Here is a 25,115-nt window from a genome sequence, read left to right as displayed (position 1 = left end):
TATCCTACTAGAGTAGGTGACATTCATCCACATACCATTCTGAGGTGATCTGTTGTGTCCCAGTTAAATTGATCCTGATTTAAACTAACAGACTTTCTTCTCCTTCAGCTCCTCCTCTCGGGGAATCTCCTTTGAGATTCCACTGGACGGAGACCCGGCTGTGCCGCCCGGCGGGGGTCCCGCCCTCCGCGGCATGACTCGCTCCGCCAGCACCGACGGCCTTGGGTTCAAAGTTCACTATGCACCACGAGGAGGCATGAAGCGCCACGTCTCCCTCATGCCTGTCAATGTAAATGGCCAGAGTGGGAGCAAACACATACCAGAGGAGGACGAGGACTTCACCTCCCACAAGCCCCTGGGACGGAACAACACATTCTCAATCAAGAACCAAAGCAGGTACAGTAGCGTGGGATGTGGCATGTTCTGATTTCTGAATAATGCCACATATTACATATCCACTAAATGTCTACACTACCAGTCAAAAGTGAATTATGCAGTGACCAAAAAGTGTTAAACAAATCCTAAAACTATCTATAGAAATTCATACATAGGCATCAGTATTTATTTTATTATTATCACTATATATATTTGTCTAAAAAACTAATTTCAAGCATTTAAGCATAAGCCTTTAGAATCAAAATGGCTTTAAGATAATGAAAAATATAGTACATTCAATCAGGTGTGTCCAAACTGTTGACTGGTAGTGTATGTTATCAGTTGAATCAACCATCAGTCCATTTATCCAGACATCTCCCTAGGTATTCCAATGGAGTCCTCCCAGACAGCAACCACGATCCCAGCAATCACCATGGTAACCACAGCGGCCACATCAGCCCGTCAACCCCTCCGAGCATCGAGGAGGCCCTGAAGATTATCCACGACACAGAAAGGCCCCATGCCAGCTTGGGCCTGGGGGACGGAGACAACGGCTTCTTCCTCCACGGCGCGGAGCCTCCAGAGCCTCCAGGGGCTGACGGTCAAGGAGACGACCCGGGTTTGGCGAAAGCCCAGTTGAACGACCACGACCCCAACTCTGTCTCCACGGACGAGGTGGACACGGGCATCCACGTGAGGACAGAGGACATCCAAAGCTTGGATGAGGACTCCTCCTCTCTGAGAGACTATTCAGATATAGACCCAGACTGTGAGGCCATGACCAGGTCGTGCCCTCTGCCTGAGAGGGTGGAGAGCGAGCGGGCTGGTCGGGAGGGAGAAAAGGGAGAGGCTGGTGACACTAACCCTGGGGGTGAGAGGGGAGAAGGGGGTGAGAGGAGCAGCCCCTGTCCCAGTTCGGTGCCCACGCTCCCCAGATCGCACACGGTCAGCCCCGTCTCCTCCTCCGGCGGCTCCGGAGGCGGCATGGTCCGGATGACCAGCTTCGCAGAGCAGAAGTTCAGGAAGCTGGAAGGAAGGAGCAGTGGAGGAACCACGCCGGAGAGTTCAGAGCTCAACATGCCGTATACACACCCTACAAGACCCATTTCTTCTGAGGTTCGTGACATAATTTCTTCTTTCTTTTTGCAGAGAATGATTTTAGAGTAAAACTAATTTCTGTGTAAGCTCAAAGCAGGTTGACACAGAATTCTAATTTCTAATGTCACCCATCTTTCCACCTCTTTCTAGGTCTCTGGTCCCCCTTTGCCAATCACATCTCCTTCTCCAGTCACGCCTTCCCCAAGAGACCCCTCCCACCTGCTGGCCTCAGAGATGGTACACCTGAAGATGAAGCTGGAGGAGAAACGCAGAGCCATCGAAGCCCAGAAGAAGAAGGTAGGCAGGGATGGATGGATAGATAGATAGTCAATAGTACAGCTTAAGATATGAATGTCCACATCATATTCATCTCTTCACATTCCAGGTGGAAGCAGCTTTCACTCGCCATCGCCAGAGGATGGGCAGAACAGCCTTTCTGAATGTAGTGAGGAGGAAAGGAGTCACTGCCCCCCTCAGCCCCAGCCCAGGGGGAGCAGGAACACCTTCCCCAGAGCCACCTCACCTCACACCCTCCAAGGAAACCAGCGAGGGCAGCATGGGGCGAGCAGAGAGGTGCAAGCCAGACGGAGCAGCTCCCAAGTCCCCCTGTGAAGATGGTGGAGGTGGGTAACTCAGAACATATGGAAAACAGAATGCAATAGAACAGAACAGGACAGAGCAGAATAGAGATGTATTTCTCTAGAGTGCTATTCTGCTGTGCTACTGTGCATTTAGACGTTGTGGATGATGCTGATTAAATGGTTAATGGATTGATTGACCAGTCTATCTAATGCGGTGGAATAGGTGTGGCTCCAGGAGAAATCGACCTTGGAGAATACACACGCTCCATCGAGAGGCTGAACACATCGCTGGGCTTCCTGCAGACCGAAATGCAGCGTCTGGCCCAGCAGCAGGAGAAGATCATGGCCATGAGAGATCAGCAGCAACAAGCCTGGGTCATACCTCCCCCTGCTCCATCCCCACACAGGTATCACTAATGAAATCCAGCATCTGTAATGACATTGTAAGGTTGATTTTACCCTCACCATGCGAGCGCTTACATGTCCATGTGGTTCTCTTTCCCCACAGGCAGCTTCGTGAGTTGCGTAGCAGCAGTGTAGCAGGCCGGGGATCAGGCCGAGGCTCAGTGGGCTCCTTGTCTCCCATCCTGTCCTCGTCCGGCTCACCCCACGCTCCCCATCGCTCCCCTGCTGGCATTAAACGCCGGCCGGCCTCTTTCCATGCCAGGACGCCCCGGACCCCACGGCCAAACGATCTGAAGGTCACCCCCTTCAGCCGGATGCTCAACACCCCCACCTCAGTGGACAGTCTACCCAGACTGAGGCGTTTCACCCCCAGCCAGACCCAGATCAGCTCGTTTGCCTACCTGGGCCACGACGAGGGGCCCGGGGCAAGCCAGACCCGGGACAACCAAGAAAAGAATAAGGGCAAGGAAGAGGCAAAGAAGAGTGCTGGCACTCCTCAGTCCCCTACTAAAGAACCAGCCAAAGACAAGGAGGATGAGAGACAGGTGGGGAGGAGAGACACAGAGCCGGCAAAGATGAAGGGGGAGGTCAGACAGACGAGGTCGTCAGAGGTGCTGCGTCAGCCGGTGTCTGAGATCCAGGGGGCTGGTGGCAGCCGGGCAAAGGCAGAACCCCAGGAGGACCCCCAGGGCAGGAGTGATCTGGTGGAAGTGCCTCTGTCTGGGCTGAAGCCTCCAGATGGCCGGGGTCAGGAGGCGGCAGGAGAAGGAGAGGCAGGAGGAGACACTTACGGAGAGGATCAGAAGATGTGCTGTGGATTCTTTTACAAGGTGTGTTGGAGCTACAGAACCTGAACATCAGTTTTTATGTGTAGGAGAATATTTACAGTCACACAATTAACTGGAATTTATAGAGAAAATAGTGTATTTCTGTCTTTTTAGTGTCAACGGTAACTCATGTAGTAGTTTCTCTAAATATTTCATGGTGAAATAAATTGTGTTAACAACTATTGACACAAAACTTTATGGCCCCTGTGCGCTGCTTTCTATTGCCATATTTTATTAGCTCTCCAGTGCTTTTGAAGCACACATTACTGTCTACTGGAGGGGATTTTTTTGAGACTGAGACTTCCCCATTTGTAACAATATCAGACATGTTTTTTTAGCATTACAATAGAATGTGTAATCACAACTAATTGCACAGTTCATTAAATGCTCATTAATAATACATCCATATAGCTTTATGGGGCTGTAAGTGGGCAGCAGCAGCAGAGAGATATTCATGCTGTGTGTGCCCGGCACAACATGTGCAGTGTTGTGCCTCTTGAACCGTGAGTTGATCAAGGGCCGTAGTGTATCTAGGCCAAAAGACAAGCCAGCACACAGACCCATGGTAGAACAGAAGACTGCTGCACTATGCTGTATTGCTTCATTAGGAGCTCAGAGCTTTGTTGATACAAGGTGATTGTCGTGCTGCAATACCACTAATACCCACATTTGAGATAAGGCTGTAAAATATGTACATTCCTTAAATGCTGCTTAATACAAATATAAAACTATTGCCAGTTAAAATGGGTCACATAATCTTCAGGAGGTCAGCGTCTCCTCCCATCATACATTTGACATGATTTTTGAAGTGACAGATGACACAAATACATCACATTCTGGCCTTATTTGTCCTAACTGCATACACTATGCAGTAATTAATTAAGTTAAACATTCAGTGACAAATTGCCAGCGTGTTCTTGTCTTGGAAGTACTAATTATAAAGATGCAATCTAAATGTCTATACATATAATATCTGACCTACGGATTTGTCTGTTGCCCACCCATCCCACCCACCACCAGGATGATGTGAAAGGGGAGGAGGACATGGCGGCAAAGAGGGCGGCTCTGTTGGAGAAGAGGCTGAGGAGGGAGAAGGAGACTCAGGAGAGGAAGCAACAGCAGGAGCTGGACCAGGAGCAGAAGAGGGAAGCTGCGCGGTCAGTCTGTCTTTCTCACTTCCTGTCTGTCTGATTGCCAACTCCAATACTGAACTATTCCCTGGCTTATAGTAATAATCCAGGGAATGCTGTAGCAGGTTGTAGGAATGTGTCTCTGTGTGTCTGTGTGTGATCACTCTTCTGTGAGCCAACCAGCCAACATCATTTTGTCTAGCTCCGCCTTATTGGATCTAATCTTTGTCTCCCCCTCCAGGTTGAAAGCAGAGGAGGAGCAGCAGAAGAAGGATGACGAGAAGGCGAGGAGAGACTACATCAAGCACGAGTATTTGAGGAGGAAGCAGCTCAAGCTGATGGAGGACATGGATGATGTCATCAAGCCCCGACCTGGCAGTCTCAAGAAGAAGCCACGCCCCAAGTCCATCCACAGGGACGTCATGGAGTCCCCTAAACCCCCTGTGAGAGCAACAGGTAAGCAGCACACACACACACCACATGCACACACACACACCTTATGACTGCGTGACAGACACTGATCCGTGCTTGTCCTGTGTGTTGTGGTGGTCCAGGGGTGCGTCCTCGAGGGTTCTCCGTCTCCAGTGTGTCTTTGGCCTCTCTCAACCTGGCTGACAGCAACGACAGCAACCAGCCAGATAACAAGAAGGCCCCCAGGTAAGGCCCACTCTCTGCCTGAGGAAAAACCTTTTAAGGATCCTCGCTGAATTCTAAATGTCTTCCTTCCACCTTGCCTTTGACTTTAGCAGCTAGAGCCAAAAAAACACAGTGAAAGCAATTATTCCAGCTTTATTCTTTGTGAATTTAACCATGCTAGACTTATACATACCTCAAAGAAGAAAGAAAGACTTACACCACTCAGTCAGGAGGACAATGTAATGAGAAGAAATACTGTAATGTTAAAGACTGAGCACCAAATGGCAGGTTATAGACTTTTAAGACCCCATGAAAAAACTTTCTTGAGTTGGTAAACAATATACATGATATAAGCGCTGTTAGTTTGTCTAGAATGCTTGCAATTTTAAAAAAGGCACAATGATTCCAGTAGGTTAAAGTAATTGGAGTTCATGATGAAAGCTCATATTCTGCATCCTCACAGCAGCTGTGCATACTGTCAACACTTTGACAGTATGCACAGCTCTGCAAACCTTTTACTCTCTTGATGGCAAAGTTGGTCGCGTCCAATCATCTAATCATCATGTTCCCTGGTTGTTTATACACAAAACTAAAACTTAAAACTAAACTCCACCTCAGTTTCCTCAAGTTTTTCCTCCGACTACCTCCCCATTCCCCCCCCAAAGTCACATCAACATCACCTGTCTATTGTTCTTTCTAATTATATCAAACACAGTCAGCACAAGATTGATCCACAATCGAGAGCTGACTTCACTCCGCACAGTTAAATAGTGTGTAGTACTGTTAAATAATTGGTTTCTACTGTTTGGCTTGTATTGTCACCGACGTGATGCAAAAGTTCAGCTTGCAAAACTCCAGAACTCCCGTCCATATTTCCTTTCTGTCAGAGCCAGACATCATAAAACCGAGCTCTGATTTTGATTTCATGGGGCCTTCTGATGATAAGGTTATTATTTATTATTAATGAGTTCTATGACTGTAACGTTCACAATTGCCTTATTTCCCTGTGAGCCTTAAACTCTGCATCTTGATCCTCTTTTATCCCTCTCTCTCTCTCTTTTTCTCTCTGTCTGGCTCTCTCTATTTTATTCTATTTTTTTTTGCGACCCTCAGAGGCAATAAAGTAGCTTCTGGCCATATCTCGTTCTTTCTAAGCTCTCCCAAAGAGAGAAAGGGAAGGTTAGTAAGGACGCCAAAAAGTAGTGGATTACTATAGATGTAGTTCCATGTAGATATAGCTCCATATAAGAACTTTGATCAAGCTTGCAATGCATTAACACACACACACACACACATCATGGTATGCCATAGCATAAAATGGACGTGTCAAGACTACAGTTACTTTACAGATTCCATCTTAATAAAGCATTTAGTTCATTGTAGTACTTGCTTCTGCATTAAGTTACACAATACATGCCTGGCTGAGCTGTTTCTACTCTCTACTGTCTGCCTCAGTTTCAGCTCTTTACTCTCGCTCTCTCTGCTGTAGCGCTGCTCTCAGGCTGCTGTCTGCTCACTGCTCCATACTGGCTGCTCTATGCTTTAACCACTGTGTTTGCCGTTTCCTGCAGAACTACTTGAGCTTGTCTCTCATTGTAGCCCGGCCATAATGACAGGACTGGGACTTTGCTCTGCTCGGCTGAACATGCCTTTCTTTCCGTCCCTCGCTGCACAGCTTCTGTGGGATATGTATGATGTGATGCAGGAGAACAGGCAGGGTTCGGAGAATTGTGTCACAGCGTCTGACCTTGTTTTGATCTCTCTCTGTGTTAAATATCTATGTGTGTGCATGTTTGTGTTGCAATCTGTGGGTGTATGCTTTCATACCTCGTACATGCTCGTGTGTGTCTTTGTTTATGCGTTTGTTGTGGGTGTTTTGTTGCGTCTGTGCGTGTCATTTGTTTGTATGCGGTCGTCTCCAGGCCAGACTCTGCAGAAGGCTTTTCATCCTGCCCATCGGCTGGCAGTCGGAACGGAGAGAAGGACTGGGAGAATGAGTCGACCACCTCCTCCACTCCCTCCAACGCTGAATATACAGGTACACACTCTCCACTCAGTTACACACCGTGGTTAATGGGCATTTACATAGCTACATGCCAGACTATTTCATTGTTGTACAGTAAAGTCTAGTATTGGCAAATGCAGATGTGTCCTATTGCAGTCCCATGCCTGTTGTTTTTCCCCCAGGACCCAAACTATACAAGGAGCCCAGTGCCAAGTCCAACAAACACATCATCCAGAACGCTCTGGCTCACTGCTGCCTGGCTGGCAAAGTCAACGAAGGGCAGAAGAACAAGATACTTGATGTATGTTTTGTGTTTGTGTGTTTATGTGTCTATATGTGATTTCTTCTTTACATTTCTTCCCGCTTTAGGCTAATATTCTGCATTCAACAATGATTTCTTTCCATTATCTGCTGTAGGAAATGGAGAAGTCGGAGGCCAATAACTTCCTGGTGTTGTTCCGTGACGCGGGTTGCCAGTTCAGGTCTGTGTACACCTACTGCCCCGAGACCGAGGAGATCACCAAGCTAGCCGGCATCGGACCCAAGAGCATCACCACCAAGATGATCGAGGGCCTGTACAAGTACAACTCGGACAGGAAGCAGTTCAGCCACATCCCAGCGAAGACCATGTCCGCCAGCGTGGACGCCATCACCATCGCCAGCCATCTGTGGCAGACCAAGAAGCAGGGGACGCCCAAAAAACTGCAGCCTAAGTAGTGCCAGATGTCTCGGGGCAAGATTTGGACATAACTCTCTGCCCTGCTCTGGAGTAGATATAGAAGAATTTGTGGATATTGTTTTTTTCATTAAAGGGACTCACGGCCCCACCGGTATAATTCACGACTGGAATGTAGCACACGAGCTACAACAAAAGGGCCTCACGGACATTGTTGTTATGAAACAGAACTGACTGTGACACCCTAGACTATTTAAATGGGGCACGTGTGTGTACTTGTCAGCATGTGTATCCATGTTCTTGTGTGCCAAAAAAAAAAAGAAAGAAAAGAATAGGCGGACCAATGCCTTACCTTGTTGAACCACTGAAGCACTGAATGTCACTCCTCTGAAAGAGGCAGAGTTTGGTTTCCCTAAGTTGATCATGTGTGGCCTTATGCTTGTTTTGTGTCATATGGAAGCGATGTGAGTGTCAGTGTCATTATGTAAGCGCCTGTTGCAAAGTCTGTCGTGATGCAGGAGAGAGGTTGTGTGTAACCACAGGTCTGGGATCAGATTACCCTCCCTCGCTCCCCAATCATCTGAAGGGCGAACGGTCTGATCTGGAATCAGGTAGAGGCAGCATGTGTGGATGAGAGTTCTGCTGCTACACAGGCATGCTTTCCCATGTGACTGAAAAACTGAACAGTTCAGATCTGTGTAGTGTGTGTGAATAGTGAAGTGCCAAGAAGAGTGAGGAAAATACCTCAGTTGTTGATTGCCATTACTTTCCGTCGGTGTAAGATGATGAGATTGTTTATTGAGTATCATCAGACCAATTCTGGAAAGCACCCGCAACTGACTCTTTTAATTTATTTCATTTTGATAATGCTTTGGAGATCTTTTAAAAGGCATTTGAGATTTTATTCAGAGAAACATAATATACTATATGTCTATAAGTTAAATTAGTTTGTATATAATGGCTATTCCATTCAGAATGAATGAGTCAGCTTTTAGTAGCTTTTGAGTAGCTTTTATCATTTATCATGTACGCGTATCAGTATATCGTCGTCTGGGGCCTTTTATCGTGCTACAAATGCAAAAAGTGAAGTGTGCACTCAACAGTATCACTGATAAGACTATCATCAGTAGTAGAATAGCCAGAAATCCCACACCGTGTCATCAGTCTGTGCAATCTAAGAATAATTTGAATAATCACTGTTGACATAAAGCAGTTGGACCTTACAAATATTCAACATGTCACTTTATTGTGGATATTGTCTTAACTATTAGATCCTGATTACCCTCAAAGTAGTCCACAATTGTAAATAAAAGAGTCAATTCACCTATGATAGCACTTCATGACCCTATCCACTGTAGTTGAGTCGAACCATAAAGATATTTCCACTTCAGGACCGTCATGCTTGTTATTTTACTTTTACTCGTGTTACATTTTTTAATGTGTTCCTTTATTATGTGTTCACGCTGTACAGATATATTTTGGCATATAGAGGTATTTTTTGTATCCACATTTACCATTCGGAGGTGTTGACAAAGCAGCACAATTGAAGAAGGAAGTATGTTGAAAGCATGGTGTATGGTGGGGAGATGGGCCAGAAGTTTTACTTCAGGCTTTATGGAATTATGAAACCCAATAAGTATATCCAATAAGTCGTACTATTTTTTTTTTCCAACTCTGAATTCCTTTTCTTTTCAATTTACTAAATATGTTCAACTGTTCATGAATTTTTGTTGTTTTTCTATTCCTTTGAGCTTTATTAAAATGCCAGCTATCAACAGTACTCTTGGTGTCTCTTTTAATATTCCTGTCTTGATTCTTCCAAGTTAGTGCTAATGATTATGATGGTCTTATTGTCTTAAACTATAATTAATGGTGCAACGTCCATCCCAGTTTGACAACACTTTCACTACTTGTTTACTATCTTTGTAAAGACCTAAATAAACAATATAGATATGCACCTTAGGCCAATGTAATCATCATCATCATCATCATCATCACAGTGCCTGTACTGAAGCATGTGGGTTTAAGACTGAGCTGTAAAAACAAGGCTTTTACCACATCAGACCATGAGCTCAGACATGAACACCCTGCAAGACCACACACGCACTTATCATTATCATCATTTTAGTCATTGTCATTATCTATCACCATCACTGATGTTACATAATGCATAAATTAATGAGATTATGAACTTCACTGTCACTGCTGTTACTATAGACCATATTTAACAAAAATGTTTTGACTTTTCAAAAAAAACAAAGCACCATATTATTTCTGCATTATTCTTATAGTGTGACTGTGGTACTTGGTGGGTTTAGAGTGACCTTATCTTATTTTATCATATATTTTTTTGTCTCCTATGGTATTACTGAAGGATTTTCTGTAGTATAATTATTTGACCTATAGTAGCCTAGCTGTGACATTTCTCAGTTTTGCTGTGATATGGCTATACTATCCTTTCAAAATTTACTATAGGATAAGATTACTATACTTCTTTTCGGCAATGGGTTGCTCACTATTTTTCAAATTTAACAAATTGATGGTAGTTATGCCAGCCATGTTACCTATGTTGCCCTAACGAGAATAATGCAATAATATTCCTATAATATTCCCATAAAATATAGTGTGTGTATATGGTACTCAATAGTGAGTTTATAGTGACTTCGTCGGACTATGGTATTTTTTGAAATCTCAGGTATTCTTATAATTCCTATGAGGACTAATAGTTTTGCTGTGAATTTGTAGCCTATAGTATTCCTCAAAAAAATGATCAATGGATTGCTATATGTTTATTTTATTGCCATTGCCACTGAATGATGCATCATTGCGACTGAGACCTCTGACTACATTTGATAAGACGTGGGAAAACTTTTCTATTTTTTATCCCACTTCACAACGGCCTATTTCTGAAACCTTCTGGAGTTTATGATGATGAGCAGTGAAGTTTCCAGAGAAGCTGCGCTGTGTGGATGGAGGCGGTGCTCCCGGCAGGCAGGCAGGGCTGGGTAGCAGCAGAGCGACCGCAGCGGCTCAGAAACATCCAGCAAGGAGGGGACAGTTAACGTTAGAGGAGGAGGAACAACAAGGCAGGCAACACTGACAATACCGAGCTATACCGTCGTGACAGCGTGTGTCAACACAGAAACACTCAAGGAACAGCGTTTTCATCCCATGTATTTTTAGAAACAGGTGAGCATGAATCGCATCTAAAGCGGTTGTGTTGTTGGTGGGAAAGCTGTCAGTCCGCACCCCGCCCGTCCTGCTAACTAGCGGATGATGCCTGTCATCCCCGCTTCCCTCGGCCTGGCTAGCTAGTCGGTCCCCCCCTTCCCTTTAATTCCAGCAGTCTAACAAATTAGTTAGCTTTGTATGAGCACCAGCTAACTCGCTATTTGTTGGTTTTACTTTAATCCGGTCGCTAAATTCGCTAGCTACATAACGCTAACAAGTAGCTAAGCTTCTTATGGTGTTTGACTTGTGCCTCAGTGCCAGTGTTATTAGCTAACCGCCTCTCTTGCTAGCTTAGCAAGGCTGCAGCGCTTGTCTTTGATTATTTGTAAGCTAGGCAATATTGCCTGCTAGCTTGGTAGCTGTTAAGGTGTAATGATTGATAGAAAACCAATGCTGAAGGAGGCTATTTAATGCCATGATTTCAATATGGGATTGTGATTTTCTCTGTAAACAAACCTTGTGGAGGAGAGTGCATCCCTTCCAGCTACATTTGTTGCTCTCTTGCATTATCAACTTCTTGTCTCTTAGCTACTATGAAAACATGCCTAACTGTTCTGTGTTGTCACTCCATAATTATTACATACAAGTGCCATCTAAATGTGATTACAAGAACCTACATTATTGCAGACAGTGCCCTCATCATCTGAAATGGAAAAAGTGTGGCCTTTACTGATAATTCTTTTATGTTTGATGTTCAAGTTTGATGTTGTTGATACAAAACAAGCAAGGTTGCAAGGATATGGTTAAAATGTACACAATGGTTAAACAAGAGTGTGTTGCAAATCACAACAGACATGCTGCTGTCAGGTTAAAACCTTCCATCCTCACAAAGTCAACTTGTTAGAGTTCTGCTTCGTTGTCCTTCTGGCAGCCCGTCGTCACCATGACAGCGGAGGAAACCATAAACGTGAAGGAGGTGGAGATCATCAAGGTGATCCTGGACTTTCTCAACTCCAGGAAGTTGCACATCAGCATGCTGGCTCTGGAGAAGGAGAGTGGCGTGATCAACGGGCTCTACTCTGACGACATGCTGTTCCTCAGGTAGATGAAAGAAAATAATCGAACAACAGCAACAATCACATCATGCAGTCTGGATTACAGAGCATACAGTCTTCTACTGAGAGCCAACTCCAAAGGGTAGTTTACTGTGAGACAGGAACATCAGGCAGACTATCCTAGGTATAAGTTTTGTGTACTCTGGTTTCTGATAGTATCTCATACATTTCTGATAGTGAAACTGAATCGCTGCATCAGATCTGAGTGCTCCCTTGAAAGTCAGCCAGCAGTGTGTTGTCTGCAGATCTCTATGGATTTTCACTCAGCTTGAGCATTAAATGCATAATGGGATTGCACCTTCTGTTGTGAAGTTTCCATTCATTGACCCTCTTTTATCTTGTCATTTTTATTGTGTAATAGACAACAATTAAGAGAATGCCTCAGCAATTAGGGAGACATAGACTCTTCTTTTGTTCTTTTGTTCTTTTTTGTGCTTGAGGTTAGGCATTTGTGGACCATTTTAAAATGAGGACATTATTGCAGGCATTACATGCGTATTAATGAAGTGTGATGTGTTTCAGGCAACTGGTGCTTGATGGCCAGTGGGATGAGGTCCTGCAGTTCATTCAGCCTTTAGAGTGCATGGATAAGTTTGACAGAAAAAGGTACGTGTTCATAATCACAATCACTTTCATTACATACAAGTTTACATGTACTTTTTGCACCTTTCTATATGTACAAGTTATTTGACTCTGTGAGGTTGATGCTGAGGTACACATGAACACAGTAACAAAGCGTTGACACTGTTGTCATCGTCACACTGTCTTCAGGTTCCGTTACATTATCCTAAAGCAGAAGTTTCTGGAGGCTCTGTGTGTGAACAACGCCATGTCTGCAGAGGACGAGCCACAGCATGTGAGTCAAAACACTGGATAATGGAGATCGACTGATTATTGTTTTTTGAAGGTTGCTTCCAAGTTTTAGGAGCTAAAAATTATGAATGTTTTGTGAATGTATTACAATAATAAGATCTGTAGTAGCCGCAGAGCTCCCCTGTCAGCAACATTCACCCTTGAACCCTTTCATTTATTCACAGATTGAATTTTTTAACAAATTCAGCAAATATATTGTACCACATTTTTGTAATATTATGATTGTCAGTGTTTGAAAAATGTGGTTAATAGTGATGGAAATTTATTTAAATAACCTAATTGTCCAAAATGTTCTTACATAGGCGATCTAGGGATTTAATTTTTTTTTTTTACTGATCGTAGAACAGTTGTTTGTTTAAATACATTTCTAGTCATAGTTTGAACCTGCAGCACTGCAAGTTATCTAAACAAGCGTCACAGCCTCTCTGTGTGGGGGAGGAGTAGGCAGGTTGTGTGTGTGTGTGTGTGTGTGTGTGTGTGTGTGTGTGTGTGTTGAACAGTGGCTGTGTTTACATGCAAGTAGTCACCTGGCTATTGGCCACACTCCGATTAAGTTCTTATTTGGGTTAAGCTGTTTACACGCACCTTTTATACCGTGCAAGTGAGTATCCCTGTTGCCATGAATAAACCTGTAATGCCCTGCCCACAAATGAAATAGTCCGCCAGAAAAAAAGTATGAAAGCCGTGGCCGGCAGCTGCCCGCTCCCTCTTTGATTGGACAGTAGGTTACTTCTAACACAGGGGAAAGAAATGATGATCCTAGTAGTAACAGCAATAGAAAGTACTGCTCGCCAGCGTGTTTTTGTTGACATGAAAATGTACCCATAATGCAGTGCGAGTCTGAGTTTGCGCACGTGGCAAAAAACAAAAGTAGAAGGAGTAAGATGTTGACATGCCACAGTAACCCATTTAATATGGGAGTAAGCCAGACATCTTAACTGTGATCCTCATAATCAGAGTATGAGCTTACTCAGGGTTATTGATCGAGATATGACGTTTACATGCATCAACCCAGAACCAGGTTACTGAGTGACCAGGTTAAGAACTGAATTGTCTGTCCATATAAATGTAGCCAATGAAAGACAGGGGCTTGCTGCCAGAGGGCATAGAAATACTATGTAGTTGAAGAATATATGCTGACGAAAGGCCAAAATGCCTTTAATATCCAATATGCCATATTTTGACATATTGGATATTAAATCAATATGCCCATTATGCCCAAAATAATACTAATTATGATTGAATAGTGAGGATTGCTAACAGGTTTATCAAAATCATGATAGAATAATTCCACTTTTGTGTGATTTCTTTATTGGTTGCAGAAATGCAATGTCACAAAAACAAATGCATAATGAAATATTCTGTTAGTGCCAAGGTGGCCACCTTGCACTGCCAAACATGCAGAGGCTACAATAGTACTCCGAACAAACATTGAGAGATAGCTCTAAACCATATCTATGATTTCTAATTGCTTGTACCCTAATTAATCAGCAGAAACAATAAATCGGTCGACCTCTATTTGCTATGTGTCTAGCTTCCATTTGTTTACTTTCAGAAGCCATTGTTTCTTCATCCACTCATTACTCATCCTCTTAATTCAGGCTAGCTGTAGGCCTACTGTCACATGGCGTAGCTGTGAATGCAGCCTGTGTCAGTCTGCCAGAGCTATCGTGTCCTATTACTGGATTAGGTCGGGCTTCTTTGGACATCTGCACACCATGTATTGGCGTGCATACTTGCTGGCAATTGTTTGTACAGGGGAGTGTATTGGGTGTTGTCATATGGGACTGATTGCATGTCTATTAAAATTGTTTTCAGAATGCTCCAGAGCAGCTTTTTTATCTTGGGAATCTGAAGAAATCTGTAGAGCTGAGCTAGGCTTGTGCTCCTGATCATTTTCTGTATTTTTAGTGTATGTTAGCCTTGGAGCTCTTTTTCAGTCTCACTGACATTTAAAAGTCGCCCTTCCCTCCTGTGTGCTGCTGGAGATTAGGCTCTCTTGAAAAGAACTGTAATTTTCTACCTAAGAAACTTTCTAAACTACTCTATCATCTAAGACAGTTAAAAAATATGTGTTTCAGTTGGAGTTCACTATGCAGGAGGCGGTCAAGTGTCTCCATGCCCTGGAGGAGTTCTGTCCGTCTAAAGATGACTACAGCAAACTATGTCTGCTCCTCACCCTGCCGCGCCTCACCAACCACGCTGAGTTCAAGGCAAGCACTCTGCTACAGTAGATTGAAATTACAGCTCACATGCTTTATACTACCACTGTTAATATTGCAATTATAATATAGCAATACTTGAATTCCAACTCAGATTACTGTAATATGTGATACTTGACCAATTTGTGCTTGTTGGACTATTTCTTTTATATTTGTATTATTGTTTGGAATGTGCTGTGAAAAAGTTATTATTGTTCCATATCAATAATCATGTTTGGTTGAAGTGTTAGAGAGGCAATTCTGCTTCCATGTTAGACAAGTATGTTGAATTCTTTACTGGTGTCCTGCAGGACTGGAACCCCAGCACAGCGAGGGTGCAGTGTTTTGAGGAGGCCTGCACCATGGTGGCAGAGTTCATCCCTGCAGACAGGAAGTTGAGTGAGGCCGGGTTCAAGGCCAGCGGGAACCGACTCTTCCAGCTGCTGCTCAAGGGAGTGCTCTATGAGTGCTGTGTGGAGTTCTGCCAGGTGTGGACCGCTAGAGCCAAACAACAACACAGATACTCCGAAAGTAGGATGCATGTTCGTTTTTGACATTCTTTGATCATTCAGAGGAGAGTAGAAGAATAGAGAAAAGTCTATTCTTCTACTCGCCTCTGAATGAAAATAAATAATGTCAAATCAATGTCATCAACCATTAGAACCACCCATTACCGGAAGCTTGAAGGTTTGTGCTTCTGAATGGCCAGACATCTAGTTTAGGGTGGCATAACAAGTTGCACACTGTAAGTGAGTTGGATCAGATGGCTGAATGGATGAATGAGTAAAATAAGTCACTAATTGATGGTTCATTCCCTGGTTATTGATTGTGTGTTTACCGATGTGCAGAGCAAGGCGACGGGTGAGGAGATCACAGAGAGCGAGGTCCTCCTGGGTGTTGACATGCTGTGTGGTAACGGCTGCGACGACCTGGACCTGTCCCTGCTCTCCTGGATGCAGAACCTCTCCCACAGCGTCTTCTCCTGCGCCTTCGAGCAGAAGCAGCTCAACATCCACGTGGACCGGCTGGTCAAGCCCGCCAAGACCGGCTACTCTGACCTCCTCACCCCTCTCATCAGCAAACTGTCCCCGTACCCCTCCTCCCCCCTGCGCCGCCCCCAGTCCGCCGACACCTACATGTCACGTTCCTTGAACCCGGCGTTGGACGGCCTGTCCTACGGTCTGTCTGGCCAGGACAAGAGAGGGCCTGGGGGGGACACAGCGGGGAGCAAAGGGGTCTCCCCCATGTCCCACTCCTTCGCCAACTTCCAGTACCCCGGAGTGGGGGGCCAGAGCCTGAGCAGGAGTCTCATGATGGAGAGCTCCGACTGCCACAGCATCTTCGAGGAATCACCCGAGAGGTAAGGGAGATTTGGACAGGGAAAAAAAAAGCTTTGCCTTAAAAAGGTAAAATCGGTACAGCTAGAGGGAGGCTCTGTGAATGTTTTGACATTTTGTTCTTGCATAACACCTTGTTTGAAGTATGTGACATCAGCGAGTGACAGCGGTGATCATCTGATATCTTAGGTATGATAATGATCACAGAGCTACACTAATCTGTTGCTGTTTTCTTTGTGCCAGCTCAAGGACAGACACGCCTGTGGATAAGATGATGGGTTCGGGTGGAGCCCAGAACCTGCGGCCCGCCTCAGCTCCTGGGGAGGAAGCCCCATCACCTGGTTCTGCTGACAAGAATGAGGTAAATCCTAACATTGCTGACCTCTACTTCTTATCTCGATAGACCTGTTGCATGTGAAACTTTGAGTGAGCCGCCATTGCTTTGCCCACCGCATAAATGCAGCATTCCTCGATTCCCCTGTATTGTTTCTTCTCCTTGTTGTCACCCTCCAGGATGGGTGTTGCCTACAGCAACAGTCTAAATATAGGCCAGCCCTGAGAAATCTTTTTCAGTAGGGTGTCTCTGAGTCACTGAGTCATCCTTCTGTAACTCCCCGTCAGTCTGAATTACAGCCTGGTCTACTTAAAGGCTTGACCCGGCTGGTTGGCTTGCTGACTGACTGATTTGCTGGCTCAGTGACAGACTGACGGCCCCAGTCTCTCTGCCTGGGTCAGATTTTTTTTTAATTAAGGAAAGTGAGCAGTCCACTCACCCTTAGTGTTTTTATAATTGTATTCTGTCCTGCCACCATTGAACATGGTATGCAGGACATTATGTCATCGTGGTGACATCTGTGTGTCTGTCTTTGTGTAGACACAATCTTGTGAACACAATAACTCAATATGATAGAAACTTCATGCTTACACCACAGGTTCCCTCTGTAGAGCAGATGATCTAGTTAGATTTTGGAGCACCTTGCTGCAGAAATTTGCATATTAATGAAGACAAATTGATTTTCTTGAAACTACTATAACTCCTTAATGCTTTAGGATTCAGAGTTCACCCATGCGTTATGTGAAGACAAGTATGTTGACATAGAAAGATTTACTAATTAATGCATTGGTTAGCTTAATGACCTCATTAGCATAACTTGTTATGTTTAATATATCATGGTGATTATAAGCAGCTCAAGTGCCTCTTTTGTAGGTAGTCAGCCAGTAGCAAGGGAGACTGGGTAAGGCAGACAGGAAAAAAAAAGCTCAGGCCGGGTTTGATCCTAGGTTAATGGGGCCACATGTGGCTCCAGACGCAGGGGGCCTAACCACAAAAATGAGCTATTATCTCCATCTGTTTGCCTATAAACACACTGCTAGCACAGTGTCTGTTTCTCTGTCTCTCAGTCGCTTCTATTCTGGGTCTCTTGTGCAGTCACAGTGTGAAGTTACTGCTTTGCCCTGCCCTCCCCGTCACTCTGGAGACACATAAAGAGGCCAGAAGCAGAAGCAGACTTGGGGCCTCTGTGATTTCACTTTTTAACTCCCTCCCTCTGTCTCTCTCTCGCTTCACTCTCTTCGTTTTCCCCTCTACCCTCCCTCCTACTCCTAATCTGGCACAGTGCCAGTATGTCTCCCTCTCCGCAAGTGTAGGGCCTTGCCCATCAGATAGTCAGGAAAGGAAGCAGAGAACACAGAGGGGAAATTATCTGTCCTCGGCTCTCAGTCTCACCCTCACCTCTTTCCTTATTCTAATACCTGAACTGACAGAGGAACGGGGTGGAGCTGGAGCTCATCTGACCACACTGTGGCCTTTGAATAGCGTTAATAGAAATTTGCACTACCTCAAATGTTAATGAATTTGAATGAATTTGCTTCACTTTGTGCTTCGGGTGTATGATTTTTATGTATATGCTCTGTTGTGTGACTATTCATAGAAGTTAAAGAACTTATTTCTCTTGAATCAATATGTCTTCATGTACCCTTGATCATTTGTACACACTTGTGTTCACATTTTCCATTTTAGGCAGTTAGCTGATGGTCTCATCCAATGTGGCTTACAGTGAATGCAACAGTAGAATAAATTCCTAGATCAACAAAATTACAAGCAACCAATTGTGTCTGCAAGAGTCAGGGTCATAGTGCCCTTACATTATTACATTATCGCCTTGCAATATAAGGAGAAAGATGAACAGAGATTTTTCTTGCGTGTGTTCTTGTGTTTTCATGTACCACACATATTAACGTTAACGTGTTCGATCCTCAGCTTCGCGACTCGACAGAGAAGTTCGAGGAGTACTACCGGCAGCGCCTGCGTGTGCAGCAGCACCTGGAGCAGAAGCAGCAGCAGAGGCAGCTGTACCAGCAGATGCTGCTGGAGGGAGGGGTGCAGCAGGGAGCCCCGCAGAGCGACATGCAGCACAGCCTCACCGAGAAGTTCCTCAACAGGTACCGACACGGCGGGACATGGGACTCCTGCTGAGAATGCCCCTCGTCGGGCAGGGATTGCGCATCCATAACATATAAACACCTGCCAAGTCATATAGCAGGCTTAAGAAAGCGGCTGCAGTCCGCCATGCGAGGACAGTGCGGTCGTAATACATGCACACACTGGCACAGCTTGGCAGAATTAAGCTTGCTAATTCCAGTGTGGCTTTTAATATCTTTGTACAATTGAGGAGCAGCTGTCAGACAAGGAGAGGTAAGTATGGTGCGGGGTTGATAATGATGGGTCCCATGTGGCTTTCACACACACCTCCCCCACAACCTGCCTCCAGTCCACACTGCACCATCTGTGGTGATCAGCTACGTCACACGGGATTGTCACTTTCTGTATTTAACAGTTGTACACAATATTATACCCAGAATCCACCCATAACTTATTAGCCATCAGGACCATTTTCCTTGCCAATATACCAACTTTCAAACCATAGGCATCACCCTGGCAACAAGCAGTACATTGAGCTTTGACTCCATGACAAAAATGACATTTAGGAAGTTTGTTTCTCTTTTGCTCTGTCAGCAGGACAAAGGCCCTTTGATTTTCCCCCTAAGTTCCTCCCACTCCTCCCTCTCTCCCCCCACCCATCCCTCTGCCTCTCTGCCTACCCCCTGCATTATTCACAAGGCCAGTGTATAATGACATCATTACTTCAGTTTTCTTTTGTTCCCTGCTCTTTGCAGTTTTAACTAGATTCAGACAATATGTCCATGGCAGAATATTGTTAGATCCTGTCAATCCAGTCAGAGGCAGAAACGAGGCACAAATGGCCTGTAGGCAAAAGTAAAATGAAAGCCAATTTTCCTCCTTTTCCAATACAGTTTAAAGAAATACAAAAAAAAATCCTCTATAAGCAAGAATGTCCTAAAGAAGGAAGGAAGGAGGGAGTGAGAGAGAGAGAGAGAAAAAGGGTAATGGAGAGAGAAAGAAAGTAAAAAAGAGAAAAGGAGAGATAAAAGAGAGAGACAGAGCATATACATGTGCCCATTAATGTGTTTGTGTGTGTGTGTGTCTGTGTGCGTGCGCTCCTCAGGTCCATCCAGAAGCTGGAGGAGCTGAACGTGGGGATGGAGAACTTAGGAGAGGAGGTGCAGTCTCTGGCCCAGCAGTGTAACGGCAACGGGAACACGTCTGCCACGGAGAACAACAACGACCCTTCAACTCTGACCCCGGAGCAGAGCCACACCCGGGGGGGAGGGGTGCTCAGCAGCACCCCTCAGCACACTGCGGGGGGCCAGGCAGTCCCTCCTCCCAGCGAGTCCCCTGTTGTCTCCCAGAGGTGGGTGGGATTTCTTTGTGTGTGTGTATTTGTATTCATACCAGGGTTTCTGAATTAGATGATTACTGTGTTGTGCGTTTTGTTGACAGTGGGCAGAAACAAAAGGGAAGTCAGCAAGGTGACTCTCCAGGCTCCTTATCCCGAAGTAAAGAGGTAGGAACGCACACATGCACACACCAATACAATATTAATACTATTACTCATAATGATAATCCTCAAACAATACTGTCAGACCTGCTGTAAAAAGTTCATACTTCAAACAAGCACATCATGCCTCACTGTCCTAGATATTGAACCTCATGATGGGGCCTCATGATAGTGTTTTGTTTATCCACAGTCTCACATCAGCCCTTCCACCACAAGTTTAAGGGTTAGGGTTAACCCATTTTCTCTCTCCAAGGCTTGACACACACTCTATCCCTCTTTCTATCTCTTATTCACCTGTGAAATATCACTCATGCTTGCTTCCACTCACTGTCTCACTCACACACTATTATTGCTATTACTATTTTGTCCTGGTGTTCAGCAGGGTGAATCCAACATTCTCTGAACTTCCCTATAGATTTTAGAGAAAAGCACTTTCCCTGTGTGTTCATTATAGTAAGACATTGTAGAGAAATGCTAATTCGGGGTTTGATTAAGCAGATTATACCACAGTTTCAGCCGAACGGTGGCGATGTCATGCTGGCATGATGACAGTATGGATGTCATAGGGTAGAAAAGATCAGAGTAGATTATGCCGCTAATTACATTTAATCTGTGTGCGTGTGTTTTCAGGGCGACAAGCCCAAAGGCCTGTTTGTGCAAGTGAATACTCTGGAAGACACTCAGGCTATCCGCGCTGTAGCCTTCCACCCGTCTGGCGCGCTGTATGCTGTGGGATCCAACTCCAAAACACTACGCGTCTGTGCTTATCCAGAAACTCTGGACACAAGGTACCAAACATCTGAAGAGCTTCATTCCAAAATAAGATATCCAACTTTTAAGTCACACTCTTTGTTAGAAACGGATTGATAGTACTTAATTAAAATAAATGCTAGTACTTCTTGAAGCACAGTAGGCACGTTAAGTCATTGACTGACAAAATCATGTCACTTTTACAGACCGGATAATTTATATATTACACATTTTTTTAACCTAAACGTATATATTGTATTGAAATAGAAGTTGTCATTAGGAACTGCCTTTTTACTCTTCTGCTCTCCTATTGTTTCTGTCTTCCTTCTCTCCCCTTGTTTCTCTGCCCCACCCTTCCTGTCCTCAGCGGGTCAGGTCCGACGAAGCAGCCGGTTGTCCGTTTCAAGAGGAACAAGCACCACAAGGGTTCTATCTACTGTGTGGCCTGGAGCCACTGTGGGCAGCTGCTGGCCACAGGCTCCAATGACAAATATGTCAAAGTCCTGCCGTTCAGCGCTGAGACTTGCAACGCCACGGGTAAGCGTACTCCTCATGAGTGCTATAACAGTCTTGTTTGCAAGTGTCAGCAGGCATTGGATGTAATAATAATGTGATACTTTATTGATCCCCCCTAGGAATAGTCTCCTTTCACTTGAGGTCACTGTCTCTCTCTCTCTCTCTCTCTTTCTTTCTTTCTCTCTCTATGTCCTAGGCCCGGACCTAGAGTTCAGCATGCATGATGGCACCATCAGAGACCTGGCCTTCATGGAGGGTCCAGAAAGTGGAGGAGCCATCCTGATCAGTGCTGGAGCAGGAGACTGTAACATCTACACCACCGACTGCCAGAGAGGACAGGGCCTGCACGCGCTCAGCGGACACACAGGTTTGCTGCTTCATGCATTCACAAACCTATTCATTTGACCTCTTCTTTTACTCCAAAACTTGGAGTTTAGAGTCAAATGTGTAATTTGTGCGTTGCTGTCCAGGTCACATTCTGTCTCTATATACGTGGGGAGGCTGGATGATTGCCTCTGGCTCCCAAGACAAGACGGTGCGTTTCTGGGACCTCAGGGTGCCCAGCTGTGTCCGAGTAGTGGGGACTGCTTTCCACGGCTCAGGTAAGGCTCATTGGCTCATTCGCCATGTGTGTGTCAATCATGCAACTGCGCACTCACTTTATACTACAATAAAGCTTTGGTGTATCAATTCACTACACTATATTCTGGCAGTGCCTTTGCCTCTCTCCTTAATGTATAACATATACCAGTTGGTGGACACTTGCATCCAAAGCACCATGAATGCATACATTCTTAGTCCTAGTGGGAATTGAACCTGTAATTATGTGACGCCAAATCGTCTTTTCTACCTGAAATCATGGTAACTTGTAAATGTCGTATCATCCATTTCTGGAAACTGAGACGCACACAAGATCACATCTATCACCTCCATCTTTGCACATCGATCTCTCCCTCCCTCCCTTTCTCTCTCTCTCTCTCCCTCTCTCTCACTCCACAGGCAGTCCCGTTGCCTCGGTAGCAGTGGACCCTAGCGGTCGTCTCCTAGCAACAGGACAGGAGGACAGCGCATGCATGTTGTATGACATCAGAGGGGGACGCATGGTCCAGACGTACCGGCCGCACAGCAGTGATGTGCGATCCGTTAGGTTCTCCCCCGGAGCGCACTACCTGCTCACTGGTTCCTACGACACAAAGGTCATGGTCACCAACCTCCAAGGTAAGACTAATCTGTTGACACAGACAAAGTAATGGTACAAGTCCCCCAACAAAAAACAGCAAAAAGATCTTTGCTGCCACTGCCCATACAGTGCTGGTTTTAATTTCCAAACACAATTCAAAAAAGAGATGATAGGCTGTGCTTGGGTTTCTGTTGGTGCATTTGGTATAGGTACCTCTTCTCCTTCTGTTTACCCTAGCCTCTAATGTCTATAAAGGTAACAAGGACAAAAAATATAAAGATAGGTTTAGGTTGCTGAGTTTTAATAGTTCCCTCACTTATTTATCCTTTCCTTGGTATCATCTTACATTGTTACGCTCCCTTCCCTAATGTCAAAAGCATCAAGCTACCTGTAGGATCTGCTTGATGATGACGCCTAGAAGCAGGCCTGTTTTTCCATGCTCTCTTGCCCATTTATCATGCTGTGAATATCCAAGTAAGAGTAAATTCTTGAACTAGAACACTTACTGGAGCTGATCCTCAAATGGGCCCAGGAGTGAACCTGGGTACCAGAACCAATGTTAGCCCCACATCTACAAAAACTTCTATAGGAAATGCTGCATTTTTGCCTAATAGAATCTAATGCAGGGGGTTGATTTGTCTCTCACAACTGTATGTCATGATTTTGTGTTTGCCTCCCTGAGCCCCATTCTCTGTGTGTGTCTAGGTGACCTGACCAAGCAGTTGCCCCTGAACGTGGTGGGAGAGCACGGCGACAAGGTGATTCAGTGTCGGTGGCACACACACGACCTGTCCTTCCTCTCGTCCTCCGCTGACCGCACCGTCACACTCTGGACACACAACCCCTAGCACACAAAACACACAGCCAGTCAAACACGCTAGTATCCTCTCATACACACTTTGAAACACACACATCCCCGCTAACACACACTGCTCCTTTTGCACTGTCTACACTGTCACACCCTTGCGTCGCATACAACTTGCAAAACGCAGTCACACACACAAACACGCATACGCACACAGGTGATAGGGCCTCCCCCCCCCCCCCCCACTGTAGGAAACCAAATACAAACCTGTGATCAAAAGCCCACATGTTGCTGGTTCTGCCTTTTCTTTACAATATGAGCATCTGTCACGCTGGCTGTTGTGTTCTTGAGGGGCGAACAGGAGGGTAAAACTCCCTGGATCATTCATTGTCCTCATTATCACTCCTCTCTTCATCCCTTAATCCATGCGGTGGCATCCTACACGTTCTCACTCCCTGCGCTCACCAGTCACAGTCACTGCATGTACATTTATGGAGGAGTTGGTTGAGGGTAGACGCTACAGTGCTTTGTTCATGATGGTGCCTTCCTTGAGTTCTCAGTTTCCATTAAAAGCAAAAAAAAAAAAAGACGGAAAAAATAGGTCATTTTTTAAAGATCAAATTTTGTTACTTCATTTTGAGAAAGATTACATTCCTCATTCTTTTGCACATTGTTTTCTTACAGCTGGTATTATGCTGCTATCGTTTGGGAAAACAAGAGTTGAGTTTATGGTGTAAAACGCGGATGTAAATTTTAACGTGTCGGTTTATCAGGGGCTGAATCTGTGGAAGTCATAATATAGCCTAGCTGTTGATCAGTCAGCTGTTGTCATTACTACTACCCTGTGGGATGTACTAATGTCTCGTTACTGTGCCCATTGCACCGCTAGAACTCAAAATGTGTAAATTTGCTTGTGCATTTGTTTTAAATTGAAAATCAGTGTTTTGCTCTGAAGCTGTTCAGTGTCTTGCAATGGCTTGCTTGCAATGGAAGAATAACAAGTTATTATGTCAGCATCAAAGGGAATTAAAAATGTGAGTCTTGGTTTAGCACCCTAGCGTTCAATTTAGGATTTTTCACTGTACAAAAAAAGCTTTGGTTTGTCTACTGCTGTCTTAATATATAACAACAGTAGGTGGCAGTCTTTGCCCATCAGAAGGGCATTACCATATGCACAATGAAATCTTAATGAAAGCACGGTGTTTTGATATTTATTTGGAACAAGTATTGGGGCATATGCATTGTATTCCTTTCTAGTATTTTATGTTCGCACTTTGTCTTTGAAACTCCTAATACTGATTTACTTATCAAGATGCATATTTAAGTTTTTGTTTATGTACAGTGTATTGTTTTAACAAATAAGGCCAAACTAATACATAGATGTATTTATTTCTCAATTGTGTTTTTATGTATGTACAGTTAGTATGTTTTTGAAATGCTAGTGGCTCTTGTATTTAGCCTTTCTAATTCTTGTTTTAAAAAGTGATTAAGTTAATTCAAGCTCAATGAAGTGT

At 44.7% G+C, this 25,115-nt stretch overlaps 2 protein-coding genes across 2 annotated transcripts in view; both read left to right on the top strand.

The window, feature by feature from the left end:
- The window catches only part of camsap2b (calmodulin regulated spectrin-associated protein family, member 2b), a 31,408-nt gene extending 21,898 nt beyond the window's left edge, over positions 1-9,510 (top strand). The window contains exons 11-23 of the mRNA XM_071926912.2: positions 109-396; positions 759-1,491; positions 1,624-1,770; positions 1,859-2,096; positions 2,278-2,461; positions 2,563-3,289; positions 4,307-4,443; positions 4,658-4,872; positions 4,971-5,073; positions 6,166-6,231; positions 6,975-7,090; positions 7,240-7,358; positions 7,475-9,510. Of these exons, the coding sequence (XP_071783013.2) occupies positions 109-396; positions 759-1,491; positions 1,624-1,770; positions 1,859-2,096; positions 2,278-2,461; positions 2,563-3,289; positions 4,307-4,443; positions 4,658-4,872; positions 4,971-5,073; positions 6,166-6,231; positions 6,975-7,090; positions 7,240-7,358; positions 7,475-7,774 (3,373 nt within the window). The 3' untranslated portion in view covers positions 7,775-9,510. The remainder of the gene's footprint in view (positions 1-108; positions 397-758; positions 1,492-1,623; positions 1,771-1,858; positions 2,097-2,277; positions 2,462-2,562; positions 3,290-4,306; positions 4,444-4,657; positions 4,873-4,970; positions 5,074-6,165; positions 6,232-6,974; positions 7,091-7,239; positions 7,359-7,474) is intronic.
- Positions 9,511-10,780: 1,270 nt separating this feature from the next.
- Positions 10,781-25,110, top strand: wdr47a (WD repeat domain 47a). Its single transcript, XM_071926913.2, has 17 exons — positions 10,781-10,922; positions 11,836-12,005; positions 12,542-12,625; positions 12,791-12,875; positions 14,974-15,105; positions 15,405-15,581; positions 15,942-16,453; positions 16,674-16,791; positions 18,691-18,872; positions 19,958-20,203; positions 20,293-20,356; positions 20,981-21,138; positions 21,468-21,637; positions 21,813-21,983; positions 22,087-22,218; positions 22,616-22,834; positions 23,502-25,110. Exons 2-17 carry the CDS (start codon positions 11,848-11,850, stop codon positions 23,642-23,644), a joined length of 2,751 nt encoding a protein of 916 aa, XP_071783014.1. The 5' UTR covers positions 10,781-10,922; positions 11,836-11,847; the 3' UTR covers positions 23,645-25,110.
- The last annotated feature ends 5 nt before the right edge of the window (positions 25,111-25,115 follow it).

The sequence above is a fragment of the Centroberyx gerrardi genome, chromosome 13, assembly GCF_048128805.1.
Source record: "Centroberyx gerrardi isolate f3 chromosome 13, fCenGer3.hap1.cur.20231027, whole genome shotgun sequence".
NCBI classification, from domain to species: Eukaryota; Metazoa; Chordata; class Actinopteri; order Beryciformes; family Berycidae; genus Centroberyx; species Centroberyx gerrardi.
The sequence above is the reverse complement of the archived record's forward strand: the minus strand, read 5'-3'. Positions and strand labels throughout refer to the sequence as shown.

What these genes read in the sequence shown, in the direction of transcription:
- wdr47a (XM_071926913.2), top strand. Translation starts at nt 11,848, where the DNA reads ATGACAGCGGAGGAAACCATAAACGTGAAGGAGGTGGAGATCATCAAG. An exon ending in GACGACATGCTGTTCCTCAG is followed by an intron (nt 12,006 to 12,541) that starts GTAGATGAAAGA and finishes GATGTGTTTCAG; the next exon opens with GCAACTGGTGCTTGATGGCC. An exon ending in CAGAGGACGAGCCACAGCAT is followed by an intron (nt 12,876 to 14,973) that starts GTGAGTCAAAAC and finishes TATGTGTTTCAG; the next exon opens with TTGGAGTTCACTATGCAGGA.